Source organism: Cetorhinus maximus, chromosome 4, assembly GCF_964194155.1.
Source record: "Cetorhinus maximus chromosome 4, sCetMax3.hap1.1, whole genome shotgun sequence".
NCBI classification, from domain to species: Eukaryota; Metazoa; Chordata; class Chondrichthyes; order Lamniformes; family Cetorhinidae; genus Cetorhinus; species Cetorhinus maximus.
Window position 1 is genome coordinate 127,167,587 of NC_135882.1, and position 17,051 is coordinate 127,184,637.

Genomic DNA, 17,051 nt, shown 5'->3' on the forward strand with positions numbered 1-17,051 from the left:
CTAAGTCTTAAATGTAGTTCAATGACCCAACCGCTACTGGTCTCAGGGGTAGAGTTCCAAAGATTAACGATCCTCTGAGAGAAGGAATTCCTCCTCATCTCTGTCTTAAATGGAAGACCCCTTATTTTTAAATAGTGCCCCCTAGTTCCAGATTCCCCATTCCTCTCAGCATCTATCCTGTCAAAGCCCATTTTTTTAATTCATTCATGAGATGTGGGTGTCACTGGCTGGGCCAGCATTTATTGCCCATCCCTAGTTGCCCTTGAGAAGGTGGTGCTGAGCTGCCTTTTTGAACCGCTGCAGTCCATGTGGTGTAGGTACACCCACAGTGATGTTAGGGATGGAGTTCCAGGATTTTGACCCAGTGACAGTGAAGGAATAGCAACATATTTCCAAGACAGGATGGTGAGTGGTTTGGAGGGGAACTTCCAGGTGGTGGTGTTCTTATGTGTCTGCTGCCCTTGTCCTTCTCGATGGTAGCAGTTGTGGGTTTGGAAGGTGCTGCCTAAGGCGTCTTGGTGAGTTTTTGCAGTGCATCTTGTAGATGGTACACGCTACTGCTGCTGTGCGCCAGTTGTGGAGGGAGTGAATGTTTGTGGAAGGGTTGCCAATCAACCTTTGTCCTGGAGGGTGTCAAGCTTCTTGAGTATTGTTCGAGATGAACTCATCCAGACAAGTGGAGAGAATTCCTTCACACTCCTGACTCGTGCCTTGTAGATGGTGGACAGGCTTTGGGGAGTCAGGAGGTGAGTTACTCGCCGCAGGATTCCTAGCCTCGAACTGCTCTTGTAGCCACAGTATTTATGTGACTAGTCCAGTTCAGTTTCTGGTCAATGGTAACCCCCCAGGATGTTAATAGTAGGGAATTCAGCGATGGTAATGCCATTGAATGTCAAGGGGTGATGGTTGGATTCCCTCTTGTAGATGGTCATTGCCTGGCATTTGTGTGGCACGAAATGCCACTTGTCAGCCCAAGCCTGGATATTGTCCAGGTGTTGCTGCATTTGCACCTGGACTGCTTCAGTATCTGAGGAGTTGCAAATGGTGCTGAACATTGTGCAATCATCAGCAAACATCCCAACTTCTGACCTCATGATGGAAGGTAGGTCATTGATGAAGCAGCTGAAGATAGTTGAGCCTTGAGGCTAATGTGGTTCCGCTATTTAAGAAGGGTTGTAGAGATAAGCCAGGGAACTACAGGCCATTGAGCCTCACATCAGTGGTAGGGAAACTATTGGAGAAAGTTCTGAAGGAGAGTATCTATCTCCACTTGGAGAGGCAAGGTTTGATCAGGGATAGTCAGCATAGCTTTGTCAGAGGGAGGTCATGCCTAACAAATTTGATTGAATTTTTTGAGGACGTGACCAGGTCTGTAGATGAGGGTAGTGCAGTTGATGTAGTTTATATGGATTTCAGCAAAGCCTTTGAAAAGGTCCCACATGGGAGACTTATAAAGAAGGTAAATGCACATGGGATACAGGGTAATTTGATAAGGTGGATTCAAAATTGGCTTAGTTGTAGGAGGCAGAGGGTGATGACAGAAGGATGCTTTAGTGACTGGAAGCCAGTGTCCAGTGGCGTGCCACAGGGATCTGTGCTCGGTCCCCTATTATTTGTAATTTATATAAACGACATAGATGACTATGTGGGGGGTAGGATTAGTAAGTTTGCGGATGACACAAAGATTGACTGGGTGGTTAACAGTGAGGTTGAGTGTCTTGGGCTACAGGAAGATATAGATGGGATGGTCAAATGGGCAGATAAGTAGCAGATGGAATTTAACCCTGAAAAGTGTGAGGTGATACACTTTGGAAGGAGTAATTTGACAAAGAAGTATTCAATGAACGGCATGACACTAGGAAGTTCTGAGGAACAAAGAGACCTTGGCGTGTGTGTCCATAGATCTCTGAAGGCGGAGGGACATGTTAGTGGGGTGGTGAAAAAGGCATATGGGACACTTGCTTTTATCAATCGAGGCATAGATTACAAAAGTAGGGAGGTCATGTTGGAGTTGTATAGAACCTTGTTGAGGCCACAGCTGGAGTACTGGAGTGCAGTTCTGGTCGCCACATTATAGGAAGGATGTGATTGTACTGGAGGGTGTGCAGAGGAGATTCACCAGGATGTTGCCTGGGATGAAACATTTAAGTTATGAAGAGATGTTGGATAGACTTGGGTTGTTTTTGTTGGAGCAGAGAAGACTGAGGGGTAACCTGATCGAGGTGTACAAGATTATGAGGGGCATGGACAGGGTAGATAGGGAGCAGCTGTTCCCCTTAGTTGAAGGGTCAGTCACAAGGGGGCATAAGTTCAAGGTGAAGGGCAGGAGGTTTAGGGGGGGATGTGAGGAAAAACTTTTTTACCCAGTGGGTGGTGACGGTCTGGAATGCACTGCCTGGGAGGGTGGTGAAGGCAGGTTGCCTCACATCCTTTAAAAAGTACCTGGATGAACACTTGGCACGTCATAACATTCAAGGCTATGGGCCAAGTGCTGGTAAATAGGATTAGGTAGGTATGTCAGGTGTTTCTCAAGTGTCAGTGCAGACTCGATGGGCCGAAGGGCCTCTTCTGCACTGTAATTCTGTGTGATTCTGTGATTCTCAGACACTACCCTGTGGAACTCCTGCAGTGATGTCTTGGAACTGAGATGAATGACCTCCAACAACCACGACCATCTTCCTTTGTGCTAGATATGACTCCAACTAATGGCGAGTTTATCCCCTGATTCCCATTTGCTCAGGCTCCTTGATGCCACACTCGGTCAAATGCTGCTTTGAAGTCAAGGGCAGTCACTCTCACCTCACCTCTGGAGTTCAGCTCTTTTTTGTCCATGGTTGAACTAAGGATATGATAAGGTCAGGAGCTGAGTGACCCTGGCAGAACCCAAAATGATCATCAGTGAGCAGATTATTGCTAAGCTAGTGCCAATTGATGGCACTGATGATGATCCCTTCCATCACTTTACTGATGATCGAGAGTAGACTGATGAGGCAGTAATTGGCTGGGTTGGATTTGTCCCTCTTTTTGTGGACAGGACATACCTGGGCAATTTTCCACATTGCTGGGTAGGTGCCAGTGTTGTAGCTGTACTGGTACAGCTTGGCGAGGGGCGCAGCAAGTTCTGGAACACAAATCTTAAGTACCATTGCTGGAATATTGTCAGGGCCCATAGGCTTTTCAGTATCCAGTGCCTTCAGTGGTTTCTTAATAACACATGGACTGAATCGAATTGACTGAAGACTGGCATCTGTGAGGCCTGCGACCTCTGGAGAAGGCCGAGATGGATCATCTGCTCGGCACTTCTGGCTGAAGATTTTTTAAAAATTCATTAACAGAATGTGGGCTTCGCTGGCTGAGCCAGCATTTATTGCCCATTCCTAGTCACCCTTGAGAAGGTGGTGCTGAGCTGCCTTCTTGAACCGCTGCAGTCCATGTGGCGTAGGTACACTCACAGTTCTGTTAGGAAGGCTGTTCCATGATTTTGACCTAGCAACAGTGAAGGAACAGTGACATATTTCCAAGTCAGCATGGTGAGTGATTGTTACAAATGCTTCAGTCCTCTTTTTTGCACTGATATGCTGGACTCCTCCATCATTGAGGATGGGGATATTTGTGGAGCCTCCTCCTCCAGTGAGCTGTTTAATTGTCTGCCACCATTCACGACCAGATGTGGCAAGACTGCAGAGCTTAGATGTGATCTGTTGGTTGTGGGATTGCTTTGGTCTGTCTATTTCATGCTGTTTACGCTGGTTAACACACAAGCAGTCCTGAGTTGTATCTTCACCCAGGTTGGCACCCCATTTTTAGGTATGCCTGGTGCTGCCCCTGACATGCCTTCCTGCACTCTTCATGAACCAGGGTTGATCCTCTGACTTGCTGGGATGGTAGATTGGGGGAGATATGCAGTGCTATGAGGTTACAGATTGTGGTTGAGTACAATTCTGTTGCTGCTGATGGCCCATGGCCAATCTTGGGCATGGATGTCCAGTCTTGAGTTGCTAGATCCGTTCAAAATCTATCCCATTTAGCACGATGATAGTGCCACACAACACGATGGAGGGTAACCTCAATGTGAAGACGGGACTTCGCCTCCACAGTGCAGTGGTCACTCCTATCAATACTATCATGGACAGATGCTTCTGCGGCAGGAAGGTTGGTGAGGATGAGTTCAAGTTGGTTTTTCCCTCTTGTTGGTTCCCTCTCCAGCTGTTGCAGAGCCAGTCTAGCAGCTATGCTCTTTAGGACTCGGCCAGCTTGGTCTGGTTGGATTTGTCCTGCTTTTTATGGACAGGACATACCTGGGCAATTTTCCACATTGCCGGGTAGATGCTGAGCCACTCTCAAGTCCTCCACCCAAAGTACATTCTGCACCATTGCCACCCTCAGTGCTTCCTCCAAGTGGTGTTCAACATGGAGGAGTTCTGATTCATCAGCTAAGGGTGGCGGGTGCAGGTGGTAGGTGGTAATGAGCAGGAAGTTTCCTTGCCCATGTTTTACCTGATGCCATAAGACTTCATGAGGTCCAGAGTCGATGTTGAGAACTCCCAGGGTAACTTCCTCCCAATTGTGCTCCCATCTCTGCTGGATGGTGATGGTAGTGTCTGGGACATAATCTGCAAGGTATGATTCCGTGAGTATGACCATGTCAGGCTATTGCTTGACTAATCTGTGAGACAGCTCTCTCAATTTTGGCACAAGCCCCCAGATGTTAGTAAGGAGGACTTTGCACAGTCGACAGAACTGAGTTTGCCATTGTCGTTTCCGGTGCCTAGGTCAATGCCAGGTAGATTGTCCAGTTTCATTCCTTATTGCCTTTTTAGTGGTTTGTTACAACTGAGTGGCTTGCTAGGCCATTTCAGAGGGCATTTAAGAGTCAACCACAATGAGGGACCAGGTAAGGATAGCAGATTTCCTTCCCTAAAGGGCATTAGTGAACCAGATGGATTTTATGACAATTGTCAATGGTTTCATAGTCATCGTTAGACTTTTATTTCCAGATTTTTTTTATTGAATTCGAATTCAAATTCCACCATCCGATACAATGGGATTTGGACCTGGGTCTTCAGAACATTACTTTGGGTCTCTAGATTACTAGTCCTGTGACAATACCACTACATCACCACTTCTCTGGCTCTCTGCTCAATATTTCCTCATAAGAGCTCACGGGATTGAGGATAATATACTGGAATGGATTGAGAATTGGTTAACAGACAGAAAACAGAGAGTAGGGATAATGGATCATTCTCAGGGTGGTAGGCTGTGACTAGTGGGGTATCGCAAGGATCAGTGCTTGAGCTCCAGCTATTCACAATATATATCAATAATTGGGGACCAAATGCAATGTTTCCAAGTTTGAGAATAACACAAAACTTGGTGGAAATGTGAGTTATGAGAAGGACACAAAGAAGCTTCAAGGAGATTTAGACAGACTAAGTGAGTGGGCAAGAACAAGATGCAATATAATGTGGAAAAATTTGAAGTTATCCACTTTGGTAGGAAAAACAGAAATGGAGAGTGTTTTTTAAATGTGGAGGGATTGGGGAATGTTAATGTCCAAAGGGACCTGGGTGTTCCTGTCCATAAGTCACTGAAAGCTATCATGCAGGTGCAACAAGCAATTAGGAAGGCAAATGATATGTTAATCCTTATTGCAAGGGGATTTGAGTATAGGAGTAAGTAAGTCTTGGTGCAGTTGTATAAAGCCTTGGTGAGACCACACCTGGAGTATTGTGTGTAGTTTTGGTCTGCTTTATCTAAGGAAGGATAGAGGGAGTGCAACAAAGTTTCACCAGATTAATTCCTGGGATGGCGCGGTTGTCCTGTGAGGAAAAATTGAAGAGGCTGGGCCTGTATTCTCTAGAGTTTAGAAGAATGAGAAGTGATCTAATTTAAGTGAGCAAAATTCTTACAGGGCTCGACGTGGTGGATGCAAGGAGGATGTTTCCCCTGGTTGGCGGGGGATGTCTAGAACCACGGAACACAGTCTCAGAATAAGAGGTAGGCCATTTAGGACCGAGCTGAGGAGGAATTTCTTCAGTCAGAGGGTGGCGAATCTCTGGAATTGTCTACCCCAAAGGGCTTTGGGGGCTCAGTCATTAAGTATGTTCAAGTTGTCAATTAATGACCTAATCGTGAAGGCATCCCTAGGTGACAGTGATCATAATATGACTGAATTTTACGTTCAGTTTGAAGGAGAGAAGAGCGAGTCCAAGACTAGTATTTTAAACTTAAATAAGGGCAATTATGAGGGCATGAAAGCAGAGATAGCTAAAGTGAACTGGCAAATTAGATTAAGGGATAGGTCAATAGAGATGCAGCAGCAGTCATTTAAAGGGACATTTCAGAATACACAGAATATATACATTCCAACGAGAAAGAAAAGTTCCAAGAAGAGGACCACTATCTGTGTTTAGCTAAAAAAGTTAAAGATAGCGGGCCATAACGTCCAATGGAGTTGCAATAGAGTTGGATTGCCACTCCACTTGAAAGTTCTTACCTTGAAATCCTGCCATTCCTCTCTCATACGACCTTCTGACTTAGGCCGGGTGAGATCTGAGCAGCAGCTTGTGCCCGGGCCTAGCATCGAGGGATGTAGAGTTGCAGGTAAGTAAGCAAGTAAAGTGACCCCTTTTTATGGCACTAGCTGCTGTAAACCAGGTCCAGCAGGTTTAGAGGTCTTTGACAAGTCATGGAGAAGGTAAGTGCAGAAAGGCTATGTGGAAAATTGCCCAGGTATGTCCTGTACACAAAACAAATCCAACCAAGCTAATTACCATCCCATCAGTCTACTCTCAATCATCAGTAAATTAATGGCAGGAGTCATCAACAGTGCTATCAAGCAGCACTTGCTTGGCAATAACCTGCTCATTGACGCCAGGGTTCCGTCAGGGCCACTCAGCTCCTGACCTCATTACAGCCTTGGTTCAACATGGACAAAAGAGCTGAACTCCTGAGGTGAGGTGAGAGTGACTGCCCTTGACATCAAGGCCGCATTTGACCGAGTGTGGCACCAAGGAGCCTGAGCAAAACTGGAGTCAATGGGAATCAGGGGGAAAGCAGATAGATGGGAACACCACCACCTGAAAGTTTCCCTCCAAGTCACTCACCATCCTGACTTGGAAATATATCGCCATTCCTTCACTGTCGCTGGGTCAAAATCCTGGAACTCCCTTCCTAACAGCACTGTGGGTGTACCTACACCACATGGACTGCAGCGGTTCAAGAAGGCAGCTCTCCACCACCTTCTCAAGGCCAACTAGGGATGGGCAATAAATGCTGGCCCAGCCAGCGGAGCCCACATCCCGTGAATGAATTAAAAAAAAACTCTCCACTGGTTAGAGTCATACCTAGCACAAAAGAAGATGGTTGTGGTTGTTGGAGGTCAGTCATCTCAGCTCCAGGACATCACTGCAGGAGTTCCTCAGGGTAGTGTCCTGATCCCAACCATCTTCAGCTGCTTCATCAATGACCTTCCTTCCATCATAAGGTCAGAAGTGGGATGTTTGCTGATAATTGCACAATGTTCAGCACTATTTGCAACTCCTCAGATACTAAAGCAGTCCATATCCAAATGCAGCAAGATCTGGACAATATCCAGGCTTGGGCTGACAAGTGGAAAGTAACATTCGCACCACACAAGTGACAGGCAATGACCATCTCCAACAAGAGAGAATCTAACCATTGCCCCATGACATTCAATGGCATTACCATCACTGAATCCCCCACTATCAACATCCTGGGGGTTACCATTGACCAGAAACTGAACTGGACTAGCCATATAAATACTGTGGCCACAAGAGCAGGTCAGAGGCGAGGAATCCTGTGACAAACAACTCACCTCCTGACTCCCCAAAGCCTGTCCACCATCTACAAGGCACAAGTCAGGAGTGTGATGGAATACTCCCCACTTGCCTAGATGAGTGCAGTTCTCTCAACACTCAAGAAGCTCGACGCCATCCAGGACAATGCAGCCCACTTGATTGGCGCCATATCCACAAACATTCACTCCTCCACCACCGACACAAATACCAGCAGTTTATAGCACCTACAAGATGCATTGCAAACACTCACCAAGGCTCTATAGACCGCACCTTCCAAACTCACGACCACTATCATCTAGAAGGACAAGGGCAGCAGATAGATGGGAACACCACAACCAGAGAGACTGAAAGCATGAAACGACAGGCCAGTTAACTTAACATATGTCAGAGGGAAAATGTTAGACGCTATTATTAAAGACATTATAGCAGAGTACATAAATAAATTCAAGTTAATCAGACAGAGTCAACATAGTATATAAAAACAGAACATGCTGGAAAAATTCAGCAGGTCTGGCAGCATCCGTGGAGAGAGAAACAGAGGTAACATTACGAGTCCGTATGACTCTCTCCACAGATGCTGCCAGATCTGCTGAGTTTTTCCAGCATTTTGATTGTATTTCAGATTTCTAGCATCCATAGTGTTTTACTTTAATTTTAAAGTCAACATTGTTTGTGAGCGGGAATTCATGTTTAACCAATTTATTGGAGTTCTTTGAAGAAGTAACATGTGCTATGGATAAAGGGGAACCAGTGGATGTACTGTACTTAGATTTCCAGAAGGCATTTGATTAAAGTGCCACATCAAACGTTATTGCGGAAAATGAAAGTGCATGGTGTAGGGATAACATATTGGCATGGATAGAAGATTAACTAGCTAACAGGAAACAGAGTAGGCAAAAATGGGTCATTTTCTGGTTGGCAAGATGTAACGAGTGCTGTGCCACAGGGACTAGTGCTGGGGTCTCAACATTTTACAATTTATATAAATGACTTGAATGAAGGTCCAAAGGTATGGTTGCTAAATTTGCTGATGCACATAAGGTTACTTAATAAGATAAGAGCCCATGGTGTTGGGGGTAGTATATTAGCATGGATAGAGGATTGGCTAACTAATAGAAGACAGAGAGTTGGGGTAAGGGGGGCATTTTCAGGATGGCAACCTGTAACTAGTGGAGTGCCACAGGGATCAGTGCTAGGGCCACAATTATTTCCAATATATATTAATGACTTGGATGAGGGAAGTGAATGTACTATCACCAAGTTTGCAGATGACACAAAAATAGGTGGGAAGGCAAGTGGACTACAGAGGGATATAGACAGGTTAAGTGAGTGGGGAAAAAACTTGGCAGATGGAATATAATGTGGGAAAATGTGAGGTTATGCACTTTGGCAGGAAGAATAGAGGAGCTGAATATTATTTAAATGGAGAAACACTGCAGAACGCTACAGCACAGAGGGATTTGGGGGTCCTCGTTCATGAATCACAAAAAGCTAGCATACAAGTTCAGCAGGTAATAGGGAAGGCAAATGGAATGTTGGCCTTTATTTCAAAGGGAATGAAGTATACAAATAGGGAAGTCTTGCTAAAACTATACAAGACAGTAGTTAGACCACACCTAGAATACTGTGAACAGTTTTGGTCCCCTTACCTAAGGAAAGATATACTGGCATTGAAGGCAGTCCAGAGAAGGTTCACTAGGTTGATCCGGGGGATGGAGGGATTTTCTTATGAGGAGGGATTGAGTAGGTTGGGCATGTACTCATTGGAGTTTGGAAGAATGAGAAGTGACCTTATTGAAACATATAAGATTCTTAGGGGGCTTGACAGGGTAGATGCTGAGAGGTTGTTTCCCCTTGTGGGAGAGTCTAAGACCAAAGGGCATAATCTCAGAATATGTGGTCGCCCATTTAAGACAGAGATGAGGAGGAATTTCTTCTCTCAGAGTGCAGTGAATCTGTGGAATTCTTTACCACAGAGGGCTGTAGAGGTTGGGTTGTTAAGTATATTCAAGGCTGAGATAGACAGATATTTAATCAGTAAGGGAATAAAGAGCTATGGGGAAAAGGCAGGAAAGTGGAATTGAGGATTATCAGATCAGCCATGATCTCATTGAATGGCGGAGCAGACTTGATGGGCTGAATGGCCTACTTCAGCTCCTATGTCTTATCGTCTTATGGCACAAAGATAGATAGGAAAGTAACTTATGAAGTGGGCAAAGATCTGACAAATGGAGTAGAATGTGTTCATCTTGTTAGGAAGAATAAAAAAGAAGCATATTATCTAAATAGTGAGATATTGCAGAGCTCTGAGGTGCAGAGGGATCTGGGTGTCCTAGTTCATGAATTACAAAAGGTTAGTATGCAGGTACAGCAAGTAATTTGGTTAGCTAATAAAATGTTATTGTTTATTGCAATGGGAGTTTAATCCAAAAGTAGAAAGGTCATCCTTCAGTTATGCAGGGCATTGATAAGACCACATCTGGAGTACTATGTATGGGATTGGTCTCCTTATTTAAGGAAGGATGTAAGTGCATTGGAAGCAGTTCAGAGAAGGTTTACTAGACTAATACCTGAAATGGGAGGGTTGTCTTATGAGGAAAGGTTGCACAGGCTAGGCTTGTATCCATTGGAGTTCAGAAGAGTAAGGGGCGACTTGATTGAAACATATAAGATCCTGAGGGGTCTTGACAGGGTAGATGTGGAAAGGATGTTACCTCTTGTGGAAGAATTTAGAACAAGGGGTCACTGTTTAAAAATAAGGGGTTGCCCATTTAAAACAGAGATTAGGAGAATTTTTTTGTCTGAGGGTGGTGAATCTTTGGAATTCTCTTCCTCAAAAGGCGGTTGAAGCATAGTCTTTGAATATTTTTAAGGCAGAGGTAGATAGATTCTTGATAAGCAAAAGGGTGAAAGGTTATCGGAGTATGTGGGGTTGTGGAGTTGAGGTTGAGAATGTGGAGTTAAGGTTGCAGTTAGATCAGCCATGATTTTACCGAATGGCGGTGCAGGCTCAAGGGGCCGAGTGGTTACTCCTAATTCGTATGCTTGTATGTTGAAAGCAGAGCTCAATAGATTTCTAGATACAGATGACATAAAGGGATACAGGGATAGTATGGGAAGATGGCGTTGAGGTAGAAGATCAGCCATGATCTGGTAAAATGCCTGAGCAGGCTCGAGGGGCCGAATGACCTACTCATGCTCCTATGTTCCTAAGTGAACCCCTTCATCCCAGGAGTCAGCCTTGAGAACATTCTCTGAACTACTTCCAATGCAAGTATATCCCTCCTTAAGTACTTAGACCAACAATGTACACAATACTCTAGGTATGATCTATCCAATGCCCTATACAGTTGTAGCAAGACTTGCCTACTTTTATACTCCATCCTCCTTGTAATAAAGGCCAGTATTTCATTTACCAAGATGCTGGAAACCATGTAAAACCTCTCAGGCTTTATGTACCAGAGAATGTTTGACATGTACACATTAATGTACGATGTACATTGGTGAAATCATCACCAGTAATATAGAAGGGCTCTAACGCACTGGCAGACATTGCGTACTCCCTTGCCAAGGACATCTCACCGTGGACATAGCCGCGGAAGAGAGCCAGGCAGTCAGGCAGAACAATGGCCTGCTGCCCAGACCTGTTGATGGCCAGCTCAGCCAGGACCAAGATCAGTTCCATGAGGAGGTCCTCCAATCTGGCTGCTCCCCTCCGAATCAGCCAAAGATCAGGTGTGGGACTGAAGTGCAGCTAGAGGTTGAGGAGCCGCCCACTCATAATGAAAGAGGGGTTGCAACCTCTTACACTCAGCATAAATGTTAAACACAGGCTCCTCCGGTTACAGAAATTGAAAGCGGCACTAACTGTCCTTAGGCTCATCAAGTAGTCCAACACCTCTTCACCAAGTATATTACATAACAGTTCAAATTTGACATTACTTTAAGTGCAATACAGATCAGTTTTTTCTAATACAGTGCACTTGCCAAAAAAGGTAATATTTACAATGTATATTTACAGAGGCACTAGAGTGCATCATCACCCCTGGGAATGCCACTTTAATTTGTCAGGTTTCCTTTAAAGTTTCGGGATTTTTTTTGTTATAGTTTATCAGTAGTGCGCTTTTTAGAATGGGGCATTTATTATCTTCTATAAGATGTTTAACTTAAAACCTGTTAGCATTGGTTTATATACAAAAGGTGGACTGTTGCCAGATGGCATCAATGACTAGAGACCAAAGACAATGGCTTAATTCTGAACAATATTTAGTTGGAGGAAATTTCTGGTGATCGATTATTGGATATCGTACAAGCAATCTGACAATTTGGAAACAGATGAGGGGACAAGTGACGTAGTGTTGAGGTAGAGCTGGGTGGAGTCAGCGTGCTTGAGGGAACTGACACTGCGTTTTCGAATAATGCTGCTGAGGGGCAGCATGTAGATGAGATATAGGAGGCGACCAAGGATAGGTTCTTGGGAGCAGGAATGGGACAAGAAGCCATTTAAGGTAATCCTCTGGCCATGATTAGATAGACAGTCTATTTGAGGAAGCTATTCCCATGCCTGAGGATGGTGTTGTAAATGAGTAGCATGCAGATGCTGAAGAGGGAGGCTAAAGATGGATCCCTGAGGCGATAGTGCAAGCATTAGAAGAGAAGTGATTGCTAGAGATGCCAGAAATATGTATGCACAGTGCTGGGAGTCTATACTAAAAGGAATGGTTTTGTGATGAAAGTATAATAATTTTCATAATATTTTTCTGGTTTTTGTAAAGTGGGTTTATGGCTATAATTATAGGTGGTTCTGTCTGTGTGATTTAATTACATTTGGAGTTAAGTAGACTGCAAGCTTGAAATCATCAAAAGATGCTAGGTGTAGAAATGTGCTTGACATACTAATGAGTAAATATGGATGCTGGCTTAGCATGTAAGGTGTGAAGGGAATTTGCATTTTTAGATAAATGAACAATTTATTTACCATCTTCTCAAATTCATTTTTCAAAGATTTAGTGAAACAAAGTCATTACATGATTATGCACAATAGGTGATTTCTATCTACAAGTCTTTGTATAAATGCATTTACCAGCTACTCCTGATATTTTTTGTCATTTTACAACACAAAGTTGAATCCCACTCCTTTTTTCTTTTCCCTCTTAAAACATCCTCATCTCCATCCATATGATGTTAAAACTTTTCAAGTAATTTGGTGCTACATGAATCTCAGCATATTATTCATTTCATGCTTTTAATCTACCTTTGTTTCTATGAATTCTTCTATCACTTCAACCAGACTGTTCACAATCTGGGTGTCCTGTTTCACTCTCAGCATAATTTCAGACTCCAAATTCTCTCCAATTGCCCATATCACTGAATCGCCTATACGTACCTTCAATAACATCAAACATTACTACAATACTTTCCTTGTTGGCCTCACTTCTCCATAAACAACAGCTGTACACAAGTTCTATGCACCGTGTCTCAATCAACCATTACCTCCATCCTACGAACACACATTTGGCTTCCCATACCCTAATGTGTTAAATTTCAAATTCTTGTGCTCATATTATAATTTGTTTAGGCCCCTGTCTCACCATACTTCTGTACCCTCCTCCATTTGTACATATCTTCCAACGATAAACATTTATTCCTTCTGATTCAGCTATGCAACCTTCTTCTATTGTCCCTCCAGTAGTGGTAGCGGGTTCTTTGGAATTTCACCCCTGAAGTCCTTCATCTGTTTCCTTTAAAAAATCTTAACCATGCAAGCCTTTGGATACTCCATCTTTCCCTTTCTGTCCTTGCATTAATTTTCCATATTTATTTTAAAGATGTTACATAAATGTAAGGTGTCTTTTGTTGTTCCGTTTAGCTATTACTCTGGCTAACTGAAAATCCTACGGAATAGGAAGTTAACTGAGATTCTTAAATGCAATCCCTGCTCAGTGTGATAGGAGAAAATGGTGGTTGATGCAGGATTCATTGGATTAGCAGGTACTTTAATATTGCTGCCCTGTATATGTCTGTCAAGTCGAGTATAATATTTAAAATATCCCAATTTGTTACAAAATAATGGGCAGATGTGATAATTGCCTTCATTACCGTCAGTGTAACAGAATCTAAATTATAGGAATACGGTTTTTGGCTTTCACCAAATCTCTCGTGGCGAGTGCAACATTTTCAACTTCTCGCCGTGAAATGAGGAGTTAATTTTAAAAAGTCCCAGCGATGAACCGCAGTAAAAATCATGAGTGGGAGCGATGACCTTCCCTGTTCCGCATCTTGGAGCAGTGAAATCACTGGGTTTAAAAGCAGCTACCGGTCGATCACCGAACTTACAGTTAATGAACCAATTGCTGAGTGGCCCAGGCCGCGAGTTACCATTGGCAACGAAAGGCGTAACGTGCAGCAGGCAATTGGTTTCCGGCATTTTACGGCAGTGGTTGCTGAGCGACGCAAATTGAGAAGCGCAAGCGGAACGGGAGAGGTACTGATTCTATATGCTTAAACTTGTTATACAATGCACAGATATCGATTAAAATTATTGGATGACAAAGAATTTATAACATAGCAACAGGCCATTGGGCCCAGCAGGTTTAAGTTGGTGTTTATGCTCCAGGGAAGCTTTACCAACATAATCCGTCCATTCTTTTCTGCTGTATGGATTTGTTTTGCTTCCCCCAAATTCATTTTGTCATTCGCCTCGGCCCCACTCCGTGTGCTTCCAAGTACCACATTATGACCATTCTGAGTAAAATTTCTCATGAATTCCTTATTGGGTTTATTCGTGACTATCTCATGGCCCGGTACAAAAGGTGAACTGCCGCGGCCTCTGGAAATCCGAAATGAAAACAAAAAATGTTGGAAAGAGTCAGCAGGTCAGGCAGCATCTGTGGAGGGAGAGAAAAACAGTTAACGTTTCATGTCTGTGACCTTTTGTTAGCTCGGAAAAAGTTACAGATACCATAGGTTTTAACAATGCCAACTTGAATTTATATAGCTCCTTTTAATGTAATAAAACGTCTCCAGGTGCTTCACTATAAAATGGAATATGACACAGAGTCACGTAAGGAGATATTAGAACAGATAACCAAAAGCTTGGTCAAAAAACATTTTAAGAAGTGACACGAAGGAAGAAAGTGAGGTAGGCTAGGTACTCAGAGCTTGGGGGCCATGTAACTGAAGTTGTGGCCACTGATTCAAATTGGGGTACGCAAGAGGCCAGAATTAATGGTGTGTAAATCGTGTAGTCGTAATGTCACTGGACTAGTGATGCCGAAACCCAGTCTAATGCTCTGGGGACATGGGTTCAAATCCCACCGCAGCAACTGGTTAAATTTTAATGGGGAGTTATTAGTAGATAATAAGGAAATGGTGGATGAAATGAACAAACATTTTGCTTCTGTCTTCACTATAGAGGATAGAAAAAATATTCCAGTAATAGTTGTAAATTGGGAGGTGCAAGAAAGAAAGGAACCTGGTGAAATTACAATCACTAGGGAAGCAGTACTGAGCAAGCTGGTTGAGCTGCAGGCTGACAAGTCTCTGGGTCCAGATAGACTTCATCCTAGAGTCTTAAAAGAGGTGGCTAATGAGGTAGTAGATGCGTTGGTATTAATTTTCCAAAATTCCCTAGATTCTGAAAGGTTCCATCAGACTGGAAAGTAGCAAATATAACCCCTTTATTCGAGAACAGAGGGAGGCAGAAAACAGGAAACTATAGGCCAGTTAACTTGACATCTGTTGTGGGTAAGGTGTTAGGATCGGTCATTAAAGAGGTTATAGCTGGGCACTTAGAAAAACTCAAGAGTCAGCATGGTTTTATGAAAGAGAAATCATGTTTAACCAATTTATTAGAGCTCTTTGAAGGAGTAACCTGTGCAGTGGACAGAGGGAAGACTGTAAACATACTGTGCTTGGATTTCCAGAAAGCATTTTAGAATGTGCCACATCAAAGGTTATTGCAGAAAATAAAAGCTCATGATGTAGGGGGTAACATATTAGCATGGATAGAAGATTGGCTGGTTGGCAGAAAACAGAGTATGCATAAATGGGTCTTTGTCTCATTGGCAGGATATGACAAGTGGAGTCCCGCAGGGGTCTGTGCTGGGGCCTCACATTTTTACAATTTGCATTAGTGACTTAGATGAGGGGAATGAAGGCATGGTAGCTGAATTTGCAGATGAGGCAAAGATAGGTAGGAAAGTATGTTGTGAAGAAGACATAAGCAGTTTGTAGATGGATATACATAAGTTGAGTGAGTGGGCAAAAAATCTGGCAGATAGAGTATAATGTGGGAAAATGTGAAGTTGTTTGCTTTGGCAGGAAGAATAAAAAAGCAGAGTATTACTTATTGGAGAATAACTGCAGAATTCCAAGGTGCAGAGGGATCTAGGTGTTCTCGTGCATGACTCACAAAAAGTTAGTATGTAGGTACAGCATGTAATCAGGAAGGCTAATGGAATGCTATCCTTGATTCTGAGATGAATTGAACATAAAAGTAAGGATGTTATGCTTCAGTTACACAGGACATTGGTGAGACCACATCTCAAATACTGTTTGCAGTTTTGGTCTCCTTATTTAAAGAAGGATGTAAATGCGTTGGAGGTGGTTCAGGGGAGGTTTACTAGATTGGCACCTGGAAAGAGCGGGTTGTCTTATGAGAATAGGTTGGACAGGGTGGGCTTGTTTCCACTGGAGTTTAGAAGAGTGAAGCGTGACTTGATTGAAGTATATAAGATCCTGACTGGCTGTGTCAAGGTGGACATGGAAATGATGTTTCCTATTGTGGGTGGGTCCAGAACTAGGGGGCACTGTTTTAAAATTAGGAGTCACACTTTTACGACAGAGATGAGGAGAAATTATTTCTGAGGGTTGTGTGACTTTGAAACGCTCTGCCTCAGAAGGCGGTGGAGGCGGGGTCATTGAATATTTTTTAAGGCAGAGATAGATTCTTGTTTGGCAAGGGAATCAAAGGCTATTGGGGGTACATGCGAATGTGGAACTCAACACAAACAGATCAGCCATGAACATTTTGAATGGCAGAGCAGACTCGAGGGGCCGAATGGACTACTTTTGTTATTTCGTATGTTATATAGTCACTCGCTAATATATAGATACAACCATATCTAATAGGTATCATACCATAAATAATCACTCGCTAACAAAGGTACTATCATTACCAATTCATAGGAACCTATTAAAATAATACCTTATATTTTAAATCATTATATT

General features: G+C 43.4%; 1 protein-coding gene across 6 annotated transcripts in view; it reads left to right on the forward strand.

Moving 5' to 3' along the window:
* Positions 1-17,051, forward strand: part of rnf41l (ring finger protein 41, like) — a 64,728-nt gene that overhangs the window by 676 nt on the left and 47,001 nt on the right. For 4 of the 6 annotated variants that reach the window (XM_078540768.1, XM_078540769.1, XM_078540762.1 and 1 more), the window contains exon 2: positions 13,690-13,811. In XM_078540768.1, coding sequence (XP_078396894.1) covers positions 13,778-13,811 — 34 coding nt within the window. In that variant the 5' untranslated portion in view covers positions 13,690-13,777. Of the gene's footprint in view, positions 1-13,689; positions 13,812-14,191; positions 14,305-17,051 lie in introns of those variants that run through there. The other 2 variants (XM_078540764.1, XM_078540767.1) reach the window with 1 other exon arrangement.